This window comes from Heptranchias perlo, chromosome 9, assembly GCF_035084215.1.
Source record: "Heptranchias perlo isolate sHepPer1 chromosome 9, sHepPer1.hap1, whole genome shotgun sequence".
Lineage (NCBI taxonomy): Eukaryota > Metazoa > Chordata > Chondrichthyes > Hexanchiformes > Hexanchidae > Heptranchias > Heptranchias perlo.
The window spans coordinates 58,860,433-58,880,844 of NC_090333.1; the positions used below are offsets into that span (position 1 = coordinate 58,860,433).

At 41.7% G+C, this 20,412-nt stretch overlaps 1 protein-coding gene across 8 annotated transcripts in view; it reads right to left on the reverse strand.

The window, feature by feature from the left end:
• Positions 1-20,412, reverse strand: part of ssbp3a (single stranded DNA binding protein 3a) — a 138,400-nt gene that overhangs the window by 12,284 nt on the left and 105,704 nt on the right. For 2 of the 8 annotated variants that reach the window (XM_067990559.1, XM_067990562.1), the window contains exons 5-11: positions 18,884-18,973; positions 10,016-10,096; positions 7,229-7,288; positions 3,601-3,667; positions 3,443-3,516; positions 1,418-1,482; positions 1,049-1,097 (exon numbers count right to left, since the gene is read on the reverse strand). In XM_067990559.1, coding sequence (XP_067846660.1) covers positions 1,049-1,097; positions 1,418-1,482; positions 3,443-3,516; positions 3,601-3,667; positions 7,229-7,288; positions 10,016-10,096; positions 18,884-18,973 — 486 coding nt within the window. Of the gene's footprint in view, positions 1-1,048; positions 1,098-1,417; positions 1,507-3,442; positions 3,517-3,600; positions 3,668-7,228; positions 7,289-10,015; positions 10,097-18,883; positions 18,974-20,412 lie in introns of all 8 variants that reach the window. The other 6 variants (XM_067990558.1, XM_067990560.1, XM_067990563.1 and 3 more) reach the window with 3 other exon arrangements.

The following is a 20,412-nucleotide window of genomic DNA, read 5'->3' on the forward strand; positions in this document are numbered from 1 at the left end:
GGGCTCCAGGCGAAGGAAAGGCTGGCCCAAAACAACTCTCCGGTTGTATTACAAGCACCATTGATTTAAGACATTGCCAGTGCAGCCATTTTGGATTTTATCAGTTTGTGAAAATCACAAACTGCTTGAACCTACCTTCCAACTGTGGTAAGAATTCACAGGATTCACCATTTGTAATCAATCAGTGGAAAGAATTTGCAAACAAATCAGAAGAAGCAAAAATGTATGAGATGGAATACCAAGCATGACAAAAACTGAAATAAGGATAAGTTGCTAAGAATGTGAGAAAAAATTTCTTTTGTTATTTGAAATGATGTGAAAGCAATTGATATTGAAAATGGGGGAAATGAAAACAGAAGAGATGATATGCCACATAGAGGCACTGCAAGTAGGCTGAGAAAGATCATATAGTACAGAATGATTACCTCCTATTAGAAAAGTAATCTCTAATATTTTTCCTGCCAGACTGCCCAACTTATTCATGGTACATGGAAACTAATAAATGAAGAGTCCATCGTAATAGGCAGATGCAGGTAACATTTTATTTATATACACCCTGGATCGATATAAAAAAAATATTTCCCCAAGGCATTACTGATTAACGAATATCAAAATGAAAGCCGTTTCTACCAATTTCATTATCAATGACAGGCTGTAGACCCAGGTTGATATCATTGAAAAAATATGTGCATTTCACAGTCCATTTCATAACGGCTAATAAGCCATAAAAAAAGAGTGGCATCCGTTATAAGGGAAGTGTGCAATCAATACACAAGGAATGGGCTAATAAAGCATGTAGCTACAAGTTTTCATTCAATTTTTAACTAGGCTAACTAGGAGCTCCTTACTACTATTATAACGGTAATTAAACACAGAAGTTATGAAATGGACTGTGAAATGAACATATTTTTTCAATGACATCAACCTGGGTCTACAGCCCGTCATTGATAATGAAATTGGTAGAAAAGGCTTTAATTTATTTATTCCTTGTGCAACAAGGAATAAATAAATAGAAACAAAACACGTTCCTAGATACAGCACGACTTACCGAGTTAGCATTGGAAGGATTAGGCCATGGTCGCCCAGCTCCTGGACCCCTACAACGAACATATATTAAATGCATTTATTTTCTCCATGCATTAACTCACATAATCCATTCTTGCAGCACTAAGTCTTTAATTGTCTTTAGCTTAATTTAAAATTCAGTATAAGTAAAGTCATCCATGGTATTAGAGTTTTAAACTCTTCAAAGTAGTCAAAAGGAGAAAAACTTACTTGAAATTTTCCTCACTTAACATTTAAAAACATGCAACAGATCTCAGCCAAAAAAAACCTTGCAAAGCAATCATCAATTTTATTAAAAGCGACTTTCCCAATTTTTAACAATGACTTATCTAAACACAGGTAAGAGACTTACATGTTCATTCCAGCCATGCCTGGACCTATTGAATTGGGTGGAGGTCTCATTGAACCGCCGTAGTTCTGCAATGATAACCAAGGATCAGACTACCATATCGAGAAGAAAACCAGAGAAGGGGACGGAGGGGAAAGAAAAAAAGAATGTTAGTTAGTAAGTTATAATGCAGGTCCTAAGACTTGTGCTAAAAAGAAAACAGTCCCAGCTGACATCAACAAGCCTGTGCTCAGCCTCAAAATCTTTCTTGGGCAGAATTCAAACCCAACTTGCAGTTGTGGAGAGACTGTTGTTTGTCTCCCTGCACCTTATCCAACCATCTCCCCCACCCCCCTCCACCCCCTCCCTCAGACATCAGCAGCATTGGAGATTCAGCTCAATCATGCATTCAATTAATTCACAAGCAGCACATCCCATTTTCTTTTATTCCCATTGGCTTGGTGACTTGCCTTTTCCAGGCTACAAAACCTGATCGAGTCAGAAAGGGTAACGGTGTGAAAATCAGCTAGCATTGAGATTTGATGCTGGGCATGCCTATGATACAGCATTGTATTTTCCAACTCTTAAATATGCAATTTCTACCAAACGTTCACTGATATTACCCAAATATTAAAGGGGTAACATTGTGATAATACACATCTTTCCTTTTATTCAGGCACTAAAGTGGCCTTTTGGCACTTAAAAGTGTGTAAAAAAAAATCCGAAGAAACAAGCAAGATCTAACATTCTTAACTACTACCACTTCTACCCAACTTGCACCATTTGGCACTTCTGAAAACACAAAATGTTCCAAGGCACTTTACAGAGTAGTAGTAAGAGGAACAGAACGCCAACCCATGGGAGAGAGTTTAGGGGGTGTGATTGAAGGTTTAGATGCAAAGATGGGTTTTGAGAAGGTTTTTAAAAGGAGGAGAGAAAAGTAGAGAGGTTTGAATAGGGATTCAAGAAATTAGGGTTTAGGCAACTGAAAGCTCCGTCACTACTGATGGGGAGGAAAGAAGGGTGCACATGAAGCCAGGGTTGGAATACTGAAGGGCGTGGGAGGGAAAGTAAGTCTGGAGGAGTTTGCAGAGGCAGGGTGGAGTGAGGCCAGAGAGGCACATGAGGACGAGGGCTTCACATTTAACACACTGGGAGACAGGGAACCAGTGCAAGTTTGTAAGGACGGAGCTCACATAAGAATGGGGTTTGTTGCAGCACAGGGTTTGGTTTGGGCAGCTGCATTTTGGACAAGTTGGAGTTTATGGAACACAAGACAAAGGAAGACCAGTAAGGACAGCAAGATCCCACAAACAGCAATGAGATTACTGATCAGATAATCTGTTTTGGTGATGTTAGTTGAGGAATAAATATTGACTATGACACCAAGAGAACTCCCCTGCTCTTCACTGAACAGTGTTATGGGATCTTTCATATCCACCCGAGAGGGGGGGATGGGACCTTGGTTTAATGTCTCATCCAAAATGGCACCTCCAACGGTGCAGCACTCCCTCAATACTACACTGAGTGTCAGCCTAGATTACGTGCTCAAATCTCTGGAGTGGGGGCTGAACCCACAACCTTCTGACTCAGAAGCAAGAGTGCTATCTTTAAGCCAAGGCTCAGAGGGGAACATTCATTCTGGCTGATTTTTTTCTCCCTTTCTAGATCAGGGGCACTGTGAACAATTGTTGCACTCCAACTCCAGATCAGCTAACTAAGCACAATTTGCAGATTAAACCTGGTATCTTACTGATCTCCATGGCTCAGTACCATACTATATGGCGCACTTATTCACTAGCCATTGGAGAATTCCAAATACTACTTCATCTGAAAAAAAAATCAAGCGCTTGTTTACAATTGAGCTGCACAATCTAAATGCACAAAATATAAGATTCATCATGGGAACAGAGAAATTACAGGACAGGAGGAGGCCAGGACTAGCTCTTCAACAAGTGGCCACTGAAAATTAAATTAGAATATTTCAATACAAGAATGTTCCAAGTGTAAGACTAGAAGCTGAAAGTACGCTGCTCCTGTGCTGCTTACCTGCTGTCCCATCGGGCCCATTCCTCGTGGAGGAGGATTCATTCTCTGCATTGGCCCACCCATACCAGGGTGTCCTATAAAAGGGAGAAGAAACTCTTATTAAATGCACACCACAGAAATATTTTTAAAACCTCGGTGGAGCTGTGAACACATCTCACCTTGCTGTCGTGTGGGATCCAATGTGTTGGGTAGCAAAGGCTGGGCACCGGGAACACCACCTGGGGGCTGAAAATAATTGCAGTGTCACTATACAGCGCCCAATTTCAGAACATCTGCCATTACTCCAGCTCAGAATAAGACGTACATGGATGCTCGTGTGCCAGTTGGGGAGGGGGGTGGGGGGAAAGGAGAGTGAGGCAAAGAGCGAGCGAGGAGGGGGCAAAGAGCGAGTGAGTGATGGAGAGGAAGGAGGGGGAGTGTGTGTTGGGAGGGGAGAAGAGAGGAAGGAGGGGAGAGTGAGAAAAAGAAAACAGACAGCTGAAATCTACAACTAAAACATCCCACACCCAACTCTAATACTTCCTGTACACTTCCAGTTATCAGCAATTTTCCACAAGTGCACTCCTGTAACTTAGAAATTTAAAAACCAATAACAATTGTACAGAAAATTGAATTACAAAGTCATTATATAAAATAAACATATGCTAAAGTACTAAAATGACTCCCACCCCTCTCCAGTTTTCTTCCCATCTCTCCTGAAGACACTGATTCTTCCCAGGGTACGGGTCCATAAGGCATTTGCAGCTCTCCATGACTTTGCCCAAGTAGTAATCTTTTGTGTGTGAGCTTAAACAGTGAATGTTAGTTGGCTGTTCCAACTGTGGAGAGCTCACAAACCAACCCTATCCTGCTCTCTCCCAATCTCCAGACACACGTTTTCTATTAGAGGTCAATGGATAGTGATTTGGAGTGGAGATTCTTGCAGATTCTGTCCCTCCCAGGGTCATCTACAGGGCTCAGCTCGGCACTGGACCATTGGTGGAGCTACGATTATTTCTTTCAAGTTTTGAGTGTTTTGACAGTCAAGTTCCACTCGAAGAGACCTCACATAATGAAAACAAGCTCATGACAAAATGAACAAAGCTGTGTCTTGGGTTAAGAAATTAGGAAAAGGCCCAGGATCAAACATCTTATGATTCAGAGCCGATCTTTACAAATCTTCTAGTAATCAAGGTAATCCATGAGCTATTTATTATATTAATGGGAGATATTGGCCACACCCACTATAATTTCAAGCAATTCTCAAAAAGTAACCGTTTTTGATTCCAAAACATCACAAAACAAAAAAAAGAAACTGTAGGATAAAGATTAGAAAACGTGGCCAAAGCAATAATTTTGGCAGCATAACAGTGCATTGTTGCAGAATCATTAACTCAGCAACAATTCTGGCTGGGTGTACCTTGAAGTTACTATTTTAATAAAAATATCCTTTCCTGCACAACTCTCCCAAATTTGAGGGGAAAAAAGACTTTAATATTAGCCATTGAAAATTGTCTAACCAATTGGTTTTACACAACCGCAATGTACAAGCTCCATTTCACACTGAGTTCTTCAAGGTCAGTCAGCACTTCTGTTGCTACCACCCTATTAGGCACACTGGGAACACCATACAGTAGCGCACACTCGGTTGGGTGCAGTGCAGGGTCCACCCCCCCACCCCAGTGCATCAGCACTCATGATACAGCCTGGAGCCATTTAAGGCTCACCTCCCCTTCATTTATGGCTTCCATTAAAATTTCTGCTCCAGTGTGCCTCTACACCTCTATTCATGGCCTGACTAGCTATGGGACAGTAGACGGAACTGAAATTCAACACTGTTCCCTCTCCTTTTCTTGCTGTCCAGCAAAATGAGGTATGGATTATTCCACCTTCTATACAAGGAAAAGGTTCTATTAACACTGAATTTGAGCAACATCCCACCAGACTCGTAATGGCTTGGTAATTGCCTACTGTGGCCTGACTGAAATGAGAAGTGCATCATTCAGAGAATACCATTCTTAAATCCCACCACTCCACAGTACGGCAAGTTACAGCACTCCAGAATGGCCCTCAAAAAAGCTATTGGTGAGGACTGTGCTCCTGGAGATAAAGCCAGTGAACACTGCTGTTCCAATGTAACAACTGAACTGGTGCAGGGCAGCTTCAGATACTGTTGCGGAGAACCCCAATGATATCCAATTCACTTTAGGAAGAAAGGTGTGGGTTTGACATGCAGCACCAAAAGTTATTTAATCCTGTCCGGAAGCAGCGTGGGGTCTCTGGACACAATGCTCCTGCAATCAGCTGACATTTACTAAAGGAATAATGAATGAGCTTGGTGTTACACAGAGGAAATGGAAGCAGCATTTCATCAGATCATAGGGTGTTAGAAGCATGAGCGCATCTTAAGAACTGTGCTCACATTCTGGAAATGAAGCTGCTGTCCAACATTTTGGAGAAACCCCCAAGTTAAAAGGATGGTGGAAAAGGAGAAAAGCAACAGATCTACGCAGTACTGCTTATAATTTTTTTAAAAAGTGGCCCGGTCATGTGGAATAGTTGAGCATTCAATTGCCAGAGCTGCCAAAAAATAAGGTTAAACTCATTTAAAATCAGTTGGGCAAGTTCAGGTTCCGATTTGGGTTACTGGTGAAATTAAATCTTTCCTTACTGCAACAGGTTTTATCAGGGGATGGGGAAGGGGGAGGAAGAGGAACCCAACTGATTAAAGAAGTAACAGACAAGCAAACCCAATAGTTCTGGTGGCAAATGTTGAGATAGTGGAGGTGAGAGCACTAAAATTGAGCTTAATGCCTCCTAGGCTTTAGGGGAAAGAGGGTGTAAGATTTCCCACTCCTGATCATCATGCACTCCCAGCAGCAGTGGACAGTGGTGGAGGGTAGGATCAGACTCAGCTGTGATGCTGCCACAATTGAATAGCCTAATCTTGATGTCTAGACTTGATGAAAAATGGCCACTTGGGGGGAGGTACCAGAGGATAGTTGATATTCCTAGAAACATGCCTCAGTGAGGGCCACTTCCACAGGCAAGGGGATTGGAGGCAGATAATCCAAACACATGGACACTACAACATATTTTAATTGAAGGAATCGGACAACAATGAAACCAACAAATAGCAATATAAAGACTTTTAAATCCAAGGTCACCTGAGTCCCCAAATCATTCTTAATTCCCAATTTAGATACCATGGCTTTCTTGATGGTTTCAAAGAAATTATGTGTCATGGGCATATTGTAGAAGCAAATATGCTCTCACTAGCAATGTCCCAAGTCCTAACGAGGTGGATACACCAGGCAAGTGCTAAAGAGAATCATCTCTGTAACCAGGCTCTCAGCTTGGATTCCCCTTCTGTTATACAGTGGCTGGGATAGGTCGCTATACATTTCAACATTTTTTTTTACTGTAATCAACATTCTTCAGTAAAATTCCTGGGATAAAATCACTACTTTGACAGCTTATTGGTATGTCAGAGTTTGAGATTCAGAAGGGAAATCAGCGACACTAATGGCAGTCTTCATGCAAGAGCATGCATAGAGAGCAGCTCCATGTCTCCACAGATCTGGCATTCAAATCATCCGAGGTGAAAGCACAATATTTGCACAAGAAGTGCAGCGAACAAAACTGCACAGGTGACACCGCCCACAACATAGATCAGCATGTAATACAGGAAACTGTTAGAACAGTCACTCAGTATTAAACAACCTCTGCAAGCCAGTATACTAAATAACCTTACAGGATGGGAGCACTAATTGTAGCAGTGTAATAGACGCACAGTAGGTACAGTACCTGGCTTCCCATTCTGATGGGGGGCCTTGGACCTCCTGCGTATCGCGGTGACATAAAAGGCTGCAATCACATAGAATTGGTTAAATCTACAATCTGCTACAATTGGAACATCTTCATCTCGCGTAGTTTAAACATTTTTTTCAAAAAATGGAAAACCTATAAATTCATGCAACAGTAAAAAAATACCATAGCTTAGGCAAGTGATCTGGTGCTGTGTGTTACAACATCTGAACAAATCCTATGAATTCCTGCATTCGCTGTGTGTGCAGCACAATTTGCTGCCCAAGCACTCTTGTTTTGGATAAAAGATCCTGGAGGCAATGAAAATACTGGTTTCTGAGTGATACATCACTTGCGGCAATAAATCACTTGCCTTTGCCATTGCTTGTATGCTGGATCTGGACCAAAATAATGAGGACTTTGAGATGACATTAAAGACAATCACAACTCACTTTTTAAAGAACATTAATTCCTATGTTTATAAAACTTAATTTTTCTTCAAACGTCCCAAAGAACAGAATCATACCAAAGAAACAAAAAGTTAATCATAGACTGGATACTGTACCCCTGCAACCCTTAATTTCTCTGACCCTCCAAAGAGGCACGTTTGTAGCTGTAATATTGAACCATCTTCGTTCACAATAACAAACCGGTTGGGATAATTAAGCAACATATTCCACGTCAGTGGCATATGAAACAGTAAAGGGCTCATGCATTGATTTGATGCAAAATAAGGGATCTGTTCAGTGCCAAGGACACCCCTCACAAACCAAAGCTGTTGCTGTTACAGCTACACTTTAGGAATGAGACACTCGGCTCTGTAAAAGTTGCGAAGTAAGAGAGATTAAATGTAACTCGATCTCTGTTCGGTTACAAAGAACTTGTTTCACTTTACAAACTTGCTAAAGTGGAAACTAAGCAATTTTACAAATGAATTTACCAAAAAAAAGATATATTTACAGACAATAGTTCCTACCAGCAAATAAAGCTATGATACACTTTAACATTTAAAAAAAAATTAATGCAGATAAATCCCAAGTGGCCATTCATTCAGAGACCACTGCTGCAACATTTGAGACATTCACATAAGAGGTAAATCTCGTCATACACAAAACCAAGATTTGCAATTCCAATATTTGCCAATTTTCTTGTGAAATACTTTTTCGGAAATACTCTCTTTTGGTCATCTCCCAGAAAGGGAAGGGCAAATTTGGAAAGAAGTGTCCTGGCTTTGCTTGGGCTAGTTTGGAGCAGTACTGGAGGGAAAAATGATTTAAAATCAGAGGGAAAAGGGAAAATCAATATGAAAAATGTTGTCCAGACTTTTTTTTGGAATAAAAAGTGACCATGTTTATTAGTAACTACCAATATTTTAAAACATTAAATATGAATCTTAGCACAATAAATTTGGATTCATGCACTATAACAGGTTGTCAGGAGCATCACAACAGTTTCAAATGGTTTCTCATCGGAGTCATGTGTTCAAAGGATTCAACAAATCATGAGTAAAAATACCCAAGTTTGCAGGCAGTGAGTTCACAATGTAACGGACCCTGTGACTGAGGAACTCATTGATTGAGAAGTCGATAGCAGCTGTTTGATGGCATTCCCCAGCACTGCAGAGTAATGTGATATAACATATCATGCAACGAGGCTATTAACAGATATTGCACATTTATATGTATGTACATATATACACACACAGACAGACATATACACACACATGAAATCACCAATAACTTAAGAACTCAGCTATCAACACTTCCAACACGTGCAATTTTGCAACACAGTCTCAAAGAAATGAAAATGCTCGTAGGCAATGGATTAGGACAGTGATCTGCTCACTAAGCTGAGGACATATAAAAGCATTTACAATCATAGGAGGACAAATTAAAGAAAGGCTAATCCAGTTACCCCATCAGTGAACCTTCCTAACCCCCAAGGATCATTTAGTTTTGAACATCAGGCCACCACCATTCAAAGATTCCAAACAAAAACTGAGGGAATTGGCCCTTCTTTTTGAAGTCGTACATGTTCCTATGATGCTAATATGCCAATCAAATTGATTAACATATCAAGTTTAAGATGAGGGCTTCACCTCTCCCAATGGCTCAGTGGATAAATGCACCATATGGGGTGATACTGAACCTTGTGAACCAAGAGGTCCAAGGTACAGCTCATGGTCTGTGCCAAGTTAGCCTATCTCAGCCTGGACAAAGGCTCAGGTGCTACTAGCCTCAGTACTTCTGGACCAGAAAGAGGTGTTGGGCAGGGTAAGAGAGGGAGAAAACAAATTCAGCCAGGGTGCCTGCTTCTATTCATTATCCATTGACTCTTGTGGAAAAGTGTGTGTGTCTGCTGGCAGGGCAGGGCAGGGCAGGACAGGACAGCATTGGATTGGGCTTGGCTGTGATGTCCTCCACAGACAAACAGCTTCCTAGCATTCACCAACAAGGCTCACATATGAAGAATGGCCACTTGAGCAAGTTACCAGAGGGTAGCCAACACCACAGAACCATACCCCAAGCATGCCTTTAGGAGAGGACAGGAGAATATTAGGGAAGAAAATGTTTCCTAAAAAAGAGCAAATTGTGGGCTGACAGAAACAAAAACTGAATCCATCTCATTCAGAAAAGCCCTAAACGGAAGTTTCACTGCTGGGGACAACCAGATCAGGAGTCTCCTACATAAGACAACAGCAAGCAAAGTCAAATCATTAGTCAAATGTAGAAACTCTTGCTGGACCCTTTGAATTAAAGAATGCAAGCAATTGCACCAGCTCATTACCTGATTGTGGGGTCCCATCATGTTGTTAGGATTGTGAGGAGACGGCTGTGTATGTGGCGAGGGCTGAGAACCTGGGGGTCCCTGCGAGAGGTTAGAGAGTAGAGGAGGGGAGGTTACAGCGTCAGTGCATCAAGTTGCAGGAGGCTCGGAGAATTGCAGAGCCAATCAAAAGATTTTTTTTAAAGAAAAGTATAACAGCTGTCGCAGACCTGCCATGTTTGTGCTTTCAACAAGTGTTAGTCTCTAGGCTGCTGCCAGCGACAATGTAGTTTGTTACCACGAGCAATTTTCTTAATTAACAGACATTAATTAGCCATTTAGCAATTCTGCAAAGCAGCTTTACCAAACATGAGTACCACTGTGATAAATAGTACTGATTAGAGGGTGCCCTAATTAACAGCAACGAGCAAGAGAGAAAATGAAATTACGCAAATTAAAAGGGAGTGGAAGTTAATGAAGCTGGAATGCATTTGCACCTGTAGTTCTTTTGTGTTGGTGAAAACTGAACACACTACAGAATTTACATCTCATCATTTCATTAAAAGATTCATGGCGAAACGCAGTAAATAAAGCTTTTGAACCAATTAGTTTGATACTGAGCCAACCATTTCCATTTCTAGACTTGCAAAGGGAAGAAGCCACCCAGTAAGTTGCAGCGCTCACTGGCAGTTCTGCATTTTTTGAATTCTGGGATTCAGGTTTTACATCTTCAAATTTTGTAGAGCAGAGGGGAGAAAAAAAAACAAGACACAAAGAGGGAGGACTTTGCTCACAGATACTCCACCCCACCTCGTCATCTAAGCCCAGTTTGCTTTCAGCTTGTGTAAAACCATGAAATACTTCAAAATTAAACACATTCCACCACATTTTTATTTAAAAACAGGTTTAATTCTGGAAGGTCTACTCAAAGAAGTGGAACTCACAAGCTGCGAGAACAGGAGCAGACACTGGGCTGCAGGCTTCCATCTCCTTCAATAATCACTGCACTGCCTCAAGTTATTTCAGTCAGCAGCACTCTGATAATTAGCTGCCTAAAGGAAACATTTTCCTCCTCCTCCTCCTCCTCCCTTCCTCTCCTGAATGTATGGACTTTTCCTGGGATATAGTGCCACGAAGCACCAATAGCAATTCGCATATGCCTGAGATGCTATTCAACCAAGGGGCTTAACAGCAAACCCAGCTCTGTTCTGTCCACACTTTCCATCAGGAGTCCACGCTGCCATTCTAACACTGCAACTACTGCCCTAATGAGATCAACTAAGTCAGCACAGACCTGGGATCGAAGCGGATACATTCCTCATCTGTACGCCTCAGTAACACAAGAGACGGGTACATTTACTCACGGAGCCATTGGGGAGCAAGATTTTTTTTTAAATTATTGTAGTTTTGAAAAAGGCCAACCTTGCCTATCCTAGTATAATGGAAGGAATCACAATCTTAAACAAAATGAACAGATGATGAAGTGTTTCCACAGAATGGGAGTTGGTTATGTGAACTGAAGAATCACAAAGCAGAAACATCAATGTAAAAAGTTAATCTCTCTCTCATTCCACCAGGACAGACAAGTTTGAACTATCAATGTAACCACAACATATTTTACTTAAAATGTTTTCATCTTCAAAGCTCAAACAGATTACTTTTTTTGCTTCAGGATTTATTTTGAGGCACTTGTATCATCAAGTACTCTCCAAAACATTTAGGTTACAAATGAAATTTTCCCCTTGTCCACAGTATCTTTTGGTTATGCTCCCAACGGCCAACATGTTCATGGAAGAGTTAACTGACTGGTAGCTCCAATAAACTTGAGGACTCTTCTGTCAAAGCTACTGTAACGCTAATGCATCTGCTGCAAGCACTTGAAAAAACTGTTAAGACACTCCCAGGAAATCCAAGACCTCATGAAGCCTCCCAATTGACAGCAATTTCTCAGGCATGAATCAAATCCTCGCGGCTACTGCAACCCCTTGCTCTAATGCTTCTGACAGATACTTTCTGGATAATGTAACTGCAGATGCAGCATCAACGTAAACATTTCTACAAACATCACATCCCTCCCTGCCAGCTCGCTACGCAAAGGTGGGAGGGTCCGGCTGTCTGCATAACAAAAGCATTTTAAAACCATGGCTGTCCACTTCCTCCCAGCCTCCCGAGAGACACTGTGTTTAAACATACTGCGCACTGCACCTCAATATTACAGCAACTAAGAAACAGGATGTATGTGAGACAAGCAGTTTTTTGAAGGAATGCAATTGGTTTCACATTACAGGAATATTCCGAGTCCATAAGTTAAGGACAATCTGCTTTTTTAAAAAATAAAATTCTTAACCATGTTTTTACAAGTTCAGCCAACTGTCCAGTTTGGAATATTGGAATGTAGGGAGCATGGTCAGAAATATATTCAGAAAAGCATTTTAATCCAGGACTAGTGATGGATAGCTGTAACTGATCATGTGACCCCTGTGGAACTTGTGTCCATTTTGAAATCAGCTTGGAGTCTAATTTCAAAAAAAGTACAGCACAATCTGGCCCATGCAGTAGCTGGGGCACACAGCACAAAGTACACACAGAATCCAACATACAACACAATGTACATGCAGCCCTGCACACGCATCATTAGCATACACAATGTAGACACAGCCCTGCACACAGTACCCAACGGACAACACAATGTACACATAGCCCTATACTTGCAGTACCAATTCAATTTTAACATCTGTGCCACCTATATGAAGTGCATTATAGCAAAAGTATGAGTCTGATATTAGGTGAAAGAACCCCACGGTGTCGTCAAGATTTTGTTGATAGCACCAAAAATTGGTTGAAGTTTACACCAACTCACTTATTAGAAACTACGGTCCCTGTTCAGATTTGTTTAAGCAGTACTCTATCCTGAAGGGTGAGAAGTGCCTTGAAATAATCATATGGATGAAGCAGTGTAAAATTGCATATGGCAGTTTTATTATATTTTAATCAATAAACAAATTGCAGTGTACTCTCCTGCAGAATTTCTGCCCAATTCTGCTAGCAATAACCAGCACGTCTGGTACTGTAATACATTTTGCAGCGACTGCAACACACACACACACACACACACACACGAGTCGCATTAATAAAAAGTGCAAGCATGTGTGTGGCAGTGGAACAATAAATCTTTACGAGGTGGCGACTGAACAGTCAAGCAGACCCGCTGACCCTTCCTCTAGTGCACACAATGTGTATACTACCGAGCATCGCATCAAACACCTCTTTCTACAGTAATCATTCTGAAATTCCACCTGCACACGGGTTGGTGCAAAATCCCATTTGAAGATCTGTACAAATTTAGATAATGTATCCATTGTTCACTTCTTGGTAGTACACTACAAAAGCACTAGGGGGCAGTGTTGGCACACAGGCCTGGCTGCTTTGTTATTCAACATGCTGCAGACTAACTGCTGATGCATAGCAAACACAGCAGTGGACATTGATTTATGAGCAACTTTCCATTTCATCAGTGGAGGTTCGAACTCTACATGGCTAGTTTTCATAGAAAAGAAAACCAGATTGCTGCAGCCTAAAAGTTTCCAATTTAAGGTAGAACAGATATAAATCTTCCTTGAATTATAAATGAAAAACTGTACCGTGAACATTAGATAACTCTTTGGTTCATATAGAATTATCTTTTAGGCAAGAAGCGAGATAGAAAGCAATCACACCTATCTTGCAAGTTTGAAAAAACAAGCACCAAGACAGTTCAGTGGTGGGGTGCTATAATTGACCTCAAAGTGCACTCATCTCTTTGCGGGGGGGGGGGGGGGGAAACATTGATGGGGAGAAATCACTCAGGGTTTCTACTTCTGATCACTATCTAGTGACCCCTGCTGGAAGGTGCATGTATGCTGCAATGCCTTCTCACGGTTGAATAACCTGCTACCCCTGACTGTCTAGGTTCACAAATGAAGGATGGCCACTTAAGTGATGTGATTCAGGGCAGCCAACACTGCACCACAGCACAAGTCAGCCACATTAGATGAGGAGAGAACAATATGAATTCCAGAGTTTTGAAGCACTGAGGAACTAACTTAGATGTGCGTGTGACAGCCGAGCTGCTATGCCTGGTACCAAAGATGCTCATAACGCAATAAAGATCAAATCCTCAAAGTAACATAAATTCAGAGTCCAAAAGTAATGCTCAGGAAATGGATGTATTTCTCCCATAAACCTCTCCCTAGGGCACAGCAGAGACCAGGAACTTATATGGTGAAGCAGAATAGAACACCTCTGCTGCATCAATGGACACTCACAGGTTGCAAGAACAGGGTAGCATTTAAGTACACTAGATACATGGTCTATATGGCAATGCTCACTGGTATGTCCATTTCTGGTAAGAATCTAGGGAGGATGCCAGATCACTGGAAACCAGAGTTGGATGAAGACAACTGTGAAAGCATTTGCTGAAGGTTTAGTTAGGACCATCACTAACCCCCACCCCTTTTTCAGGCAGTACAAGGATCAAAACAAGAGGCTGTTTTAGTGGCAGAGCCTCTGATTTTCTCAGAGGAAATACTATTATACTATCTCAGTGATGTACTTGGGTTATCGAGAGTATTGGTACCAATACACTTTAGAAAGTGAAAAAAAGTACACGTGTGCCAACATGCATTACTTTACGATACACTGCTTCTGCGATACTCTTACTTCATCACCTCAAACTGCTTCCACCAACAGTGGCGAACCATCAGTCCTTCATCAGTGTGTTTATATTGTCCAACGTGCTCTCCCAGCACAACCCATGTTTGGAAGGACAAATTTAAAAATCTATTCAATCTTTTACACTTCAAGTAGATTTGGATTTAAAATGGTGCCACAAGTCAATGTATTCTTCAATATTAATTTGCTGATGTGAAATTTTCGCTTAGTGCTATTGCCATGGTTTAGAACCAAAACTTTCATGCTTAAGGTTCAATTCAACAGAAGTCCCACTTCAGATCCTGTATGACTATTGGATCTTGTGGCTACAATTCAAGACAACTCATTACTGCTACCACCCCCTCCCCACCCCCACTTCTTAGCAAAAAACCCACAATGGTTCAGTGAGAGAATGCACCACCCATTGTGTTGTTAAGTCCATCACATTTGGAATATCTAAGGTTCCATCCTTGGTTTGTCCTGAGTTGGCTCTAAGCTGAAGTAGTAGTATAGGTACAACACTTGGCCTCAGTCACTGGGCTGGATGTAAGGGTCAAATCAGCAGGATGCCCATTCTCTATCACCATCCAATGGCCATTGTTGGAATGAGAATGGATACTAGTTGATCTGCTGTGGCGCTGCACAAGGGGAGTCAAGGCCAAGTGTTATCTTAAAAGGTGAACCAATGTTAGAGGGCAGGGCGTGCACACATTATTCAGTCCCCATTTTAAAGTCATACATTCTGTCCTTATTTTTTATATTTCCATTATAAATTCTTATGTCCATAGTTATAATGGGAACTACCTATGTAAACTTTTCGTGCTTTAACTACACCTGGTAGTGTTGCAGCAACTCCACTCGAGAGGTGGGGGAAACCAAAACTGCATTCTCTAGTGCACAGTTTCTGTTTAACCTGCAGTTAGAAAGAGTAAGACTGCATTCACATTTAAAAAGCTTCTTTCCAAGTCATCGACAACCTCTTCTTTAAGCCCACCCTCACCCAGGAGAGCAGGTAAGTAACTTCCTCACAAGGCCTCTGGCAACAGCCTTCAGAAAGATATCCAGCAGGGCTGAGGGTGAGTGCAGCTAACTTTCCCATCCTACAAGGAACAGACATCTTATGTTAAGCAGCTAAAGACTGAGACTGTGGCTGTGAATCCACGCACTTCGCCCTCCCCTCAGCCATTGGTGAGTCCATCAAAACCCAACAGTATTGTCCCTAAGTTTATTTAGTGTCTCAGCACATATACAGTATAGAGAGTTCACACTTAAGCCAATACACTTCCATGTGGTAAATTATCATCCCAAATTGCTCCCAGCACGACAAGCCTATAACTCTCAAGCTTTATTGAAGTCTTTAACATACACGGTATGAATTCTGTATCATTGTCCCCTCCATAAATTATTCTGATGTTACAATAATAAATTGTTGCTCTTTCTTTTGCTGTAAGGATCCTGCATGAAAGAGGTCAGGGCCAGTTTCTAGTGGACAGGGGCCACAAAGCAAAATAAAGATCTTGCATTTATGTAGCACCTTTTGTGACCGGAGGATGTCCCAAAGCGCTTTACAGCCAATTAAGTACTTTTGAAGTGCAGTCACTGTTATAATGTAGCAATGTCCATGTAATGGCACCAAGTTGGCAATCACATTCAGACACTACAGAATGTTTTATTCCTTCCCTGGTTGAAATCTCTCTGCACATCTATTAGTTTAGACTTAGAAGAATAATTTCTGCTGGTCCCGATCAGGGACTAGTGGAATTTCTGACCCTGAGTGAGATTAATACCAATTTACATATTTCCTGTGCTTGCATAATTAACACATCTGCCTGCTGGCTTTGTGCTGAATGTCATTTTTCCTTTTCCATTATGTGGCCCTATTAAGCCTGCTCTCTGGTGAGTTGACTGCGTGTTTGTTATAAAATCCTCCTGAGGTTCAGACATGATGCCTATCACAACAAGCAACATCTATTCCTTCAAACGTCATTAGGTCGTGATAAAGAAGAGCTAAAAGCTGTACAAAGAGATTCTAATTCAAATTTTCAATTTGAGGAAAAAATAACATCTTTAAGAAACTTAACCCAAACAAATGGACTACACAAGGTGAGGTAATACGGTTCACAAATCATTTCATTTTCCTTTCCCCTTTTTTTTGTTCTCGGTTGTCAAGGCCTTGGAGTGAGTGCAGAGAAGATTTACCAAAATGATACTGAGAATGAGGGACTTCAGTTATGCAGAAAGACTAGATAAACTGAGATTGTTCCCCTTACAGCAAAGGAGGAGATTTAAGAGTGTTCAAAATTATGAAGGGTTTTGATAGTAAATAAGGAGAAACTATTTCTACTGTGAGAAGGGTCGGTAACCAGAGGACACAGATCTAAGGTAATTGGCAAAAGAAACAGCGGGAAGGAGAAGAGAATTTTTTCTACGCAGCGAGTTATGATGATCTGGAATGCACTGCCTGAAAGCAGATTCAATAGTAACTTTTAAAAGGGAATTGGATATGTGCTTGAAAAGGAAAAATGTGCAGGGCTATGGGGAAAGAGCAGGGGAGGGGGATTAATTGGCTGGCTCTTGCATTTATATAGCGCCTTTCATGACCTCAGGACATCCTCAGAGCCAGCACAGGCAAAATGGAGCGAATGGCCTCCTTCTGTGCTGTAAGATTATATGATTCTAAGATGCTGCCTTATGGAGGAATATGGCTCCATGGGCACAAGCTGCTCTTCAGAACCTCATCCAACAGGGCATTTTTCATGTGTGAGCTCAAAGTGAAGTTGATGACTGCCCGTGCAATTCAACTTTGAAGGGCACGATAGATGAGCCCAATATCCTCCACAGACATCTACACATGCAAACTTCCCAGTTTGTCATTGCACCGTCATCGGGAGTGGCTGATTTTTCCCCTCCCTAGCCCAAGGGCACGGAGATCAATTATAGCACAATCTGGAATTTTCCTGATTTCTGTGGCTCAGTCACACTTCCCACTAATCCATTACTTGACAAAACCGTTGCAAGCACTGGTCTGGCTCAATACTTCTGAGCTCCAGTGACCAGCCAAAACCATCAGTGGTAGATGGCCACACGCGAGACAACATAACCATACCAAACATAGCAGTGTCCTGAAAAATACTCCAATTCCCAATGTTGATGCAGCTATGTGTGTTCTAAATTCAATAAACAAAAGAATTAATGGGAAGGAATTAAATCATCACTTTTACCCTGCTCAACATACTCAATTCCTGGGTGGAAAATAAAATCCGCAAACACTGATCTGGACTGAGGAGCGCACATACGTGATCACGCATCCCTTCACCATGCACACCCAAACCATTCCATTCGGCACTGACAGCACAAAGAGTACATCCCTACAGTACAACAGTGACTACACTTTAAAAGCATTTCACTGGCTGTAAAGCACTTTGGGGCATCTAGAGGTTGTGAAAAGTGCTATATAAATGCAAGTTCTTTCTTTCTTACATTCAACAAAGGAAACACTAATGGCCAATAAATCCCTGGCTCCTTGCTCAGGTTCGGCAGTCACATCCCCAATATGAGATTCCAATGTGGAATCTGTCGACAGAAATCAATGTGCAGTCAGTCTAAGCTTTAGTTTGAAACTCATCTAAACTCACCTGCACCTTTAGAAAGGCAAATACTTCTCAAGATTCCCAAATATAGAAATCACAGCAAAAAGAATCAAGATTAAAAACCAGCAGTTTAAAAACTGCAATGAGGCAATGATTTGGATATTGGGTGTACTCAACTGATAACAAGTTTGCGTTTTGGGTCTGCCTGCCACTCTTGCCTACTCAATTGAATCTGGTCCACTTTATATCTACCTGTGGAATGCAATAGTGCACCAACACATGGCTCACTATCTCGTGCGCACACGGTAAATTGGCAGACTTTCCAATTAATTGGGAGCAGAAGTGCCAGGCCTATTTGCACAATGCCCAATACATAATTGTGCTTTTTGCCTGTGGAGCACGAAGTGGATGAACTGATTAAAAATCAGATGGGAGGAGGGGATTTCAAATCTCCTTGTACCCACCCACCAAACAAAAACCTTGAAAGCACAAAATAAGGAAATAAATCTCGCATCGAGACAGTAAAGATGCATTAATTCAAACATTTTTTGTAAATCTGGTACAAATCATTCAAAATATTTTCAAGTAAAGATAAAAATAAAGTTTGTACCTGAAAAAAGCCTGGAGGAATAGGGCCTCCTGGTACCCCATCATTGGGAGGAATGTTTCCAAGCACTGGACTTGGAGCAGCGGCTGCACTCTGTAAGAAGCAAAATACACATTAAGATTCAAACCTCCATTGAATCGGCAAACTTTATTCCTGCTCAAATAGCCTATGGTCAGTTTAGCTCCCATAATGCCAAAGATGCAATGGCCTGGCTCAGTGCGAATCAGTGGTGGAATTCTAACTAGCGCTGAGCTTGCTGGTGAAACTTTCCAATTGCAAGCTCCTCCCTTCCTTGCCCCATCCTAAAATTTTCCCATCTTCTCTCCAGAAGGCTCCCAAATCTTCTGGGGTACAGTTCCCTCTGGCACCTCACACAAGGGGCCATTCTTGTGTTTGAACCTGGAAGTTGAGTGTCTATTGGCTATTTGGCCTTGAGGAGCACCACAGCTGAACCTGAGCCAGTCCACATGGGAATTTTCCAGCAGGGGTCACTGGAGAGTAATCAAGAGTGGGAGCCCCAGATGATTTTTTTCTCATCACAGCAGAGAAAAGGGTTCAAGCCTGGGACATTTGTGGTCTGTACAACTCAACCACACCGAGTGCTCCCCATACAAAAGAGAGAGATAAATCTGTGTCTAATTACTTGAGTTTTCAGATCAATGTGAAAAGGAACTGAACATCCACTGATCCATTAGCATTATAGCACAGTTCTTTCACCTGAAAAATTGGCCATTTCCCTCACACACTCAGATGTTGTTAAACCAGACAATCCTTACTGTGATCCTTTTTATAGGCCCCTTGGCATGCTGCAAACTTCTCCCCCTCCCCCACCATTTCCCAAACTTGGAATGCTTACTCCCTCCCAAATACCCTCTCCTATTCCATGCAGATCTGATGGTTCTACTAATGATCTGGTTCCTAGGAAGTACAGCAAGTGCTGATCCTCTCTACTTGGGTTGGTTTGACTAAAGTTGGACTGTCAAGTGCTGAAATGTCTCGAGGACAGCCAGTAGTTGGTTTGTGGAGTTGCATTGCTAACATATCACTCCAGTGTGTGTTCTTAATACCCCAATGGGCAAAATACTTTATTTGTGGAAGTTTCGTCCTTCACATTTCACTCAAGAATTCTACGTATTTCTCCCATCTTCCACCCACCACCCCAACAAAAATTCAAAATTCTCTGCACATTTCTAGTGACTTTGGGACATAAAACACAGTGTAAACCCTGTTTCCGGCAACATGTCTTATCCACAAACCTTGAATTACCACCAATCTCAGCCTTACAATTTATTTGAGCAATATTAGCAATATTTGTTAGACTCACACTGTACACCAAGCTGGCCCACTGGGTGATGGTACAGTTCAGTTTTGTACTGAGACATACAAACCAGAGTGTTCTCGGGTTTGATTCCTGACCTATGCGGAGCTAGCTGATCCACAGCTGGGGTACAATTTGTTTCAGCACCCCTGGGCTAGGGAGGAAAGAGGGCAGGGAAAAAAAATGTTCCCTATTCCTGATCATTTATCCAGTG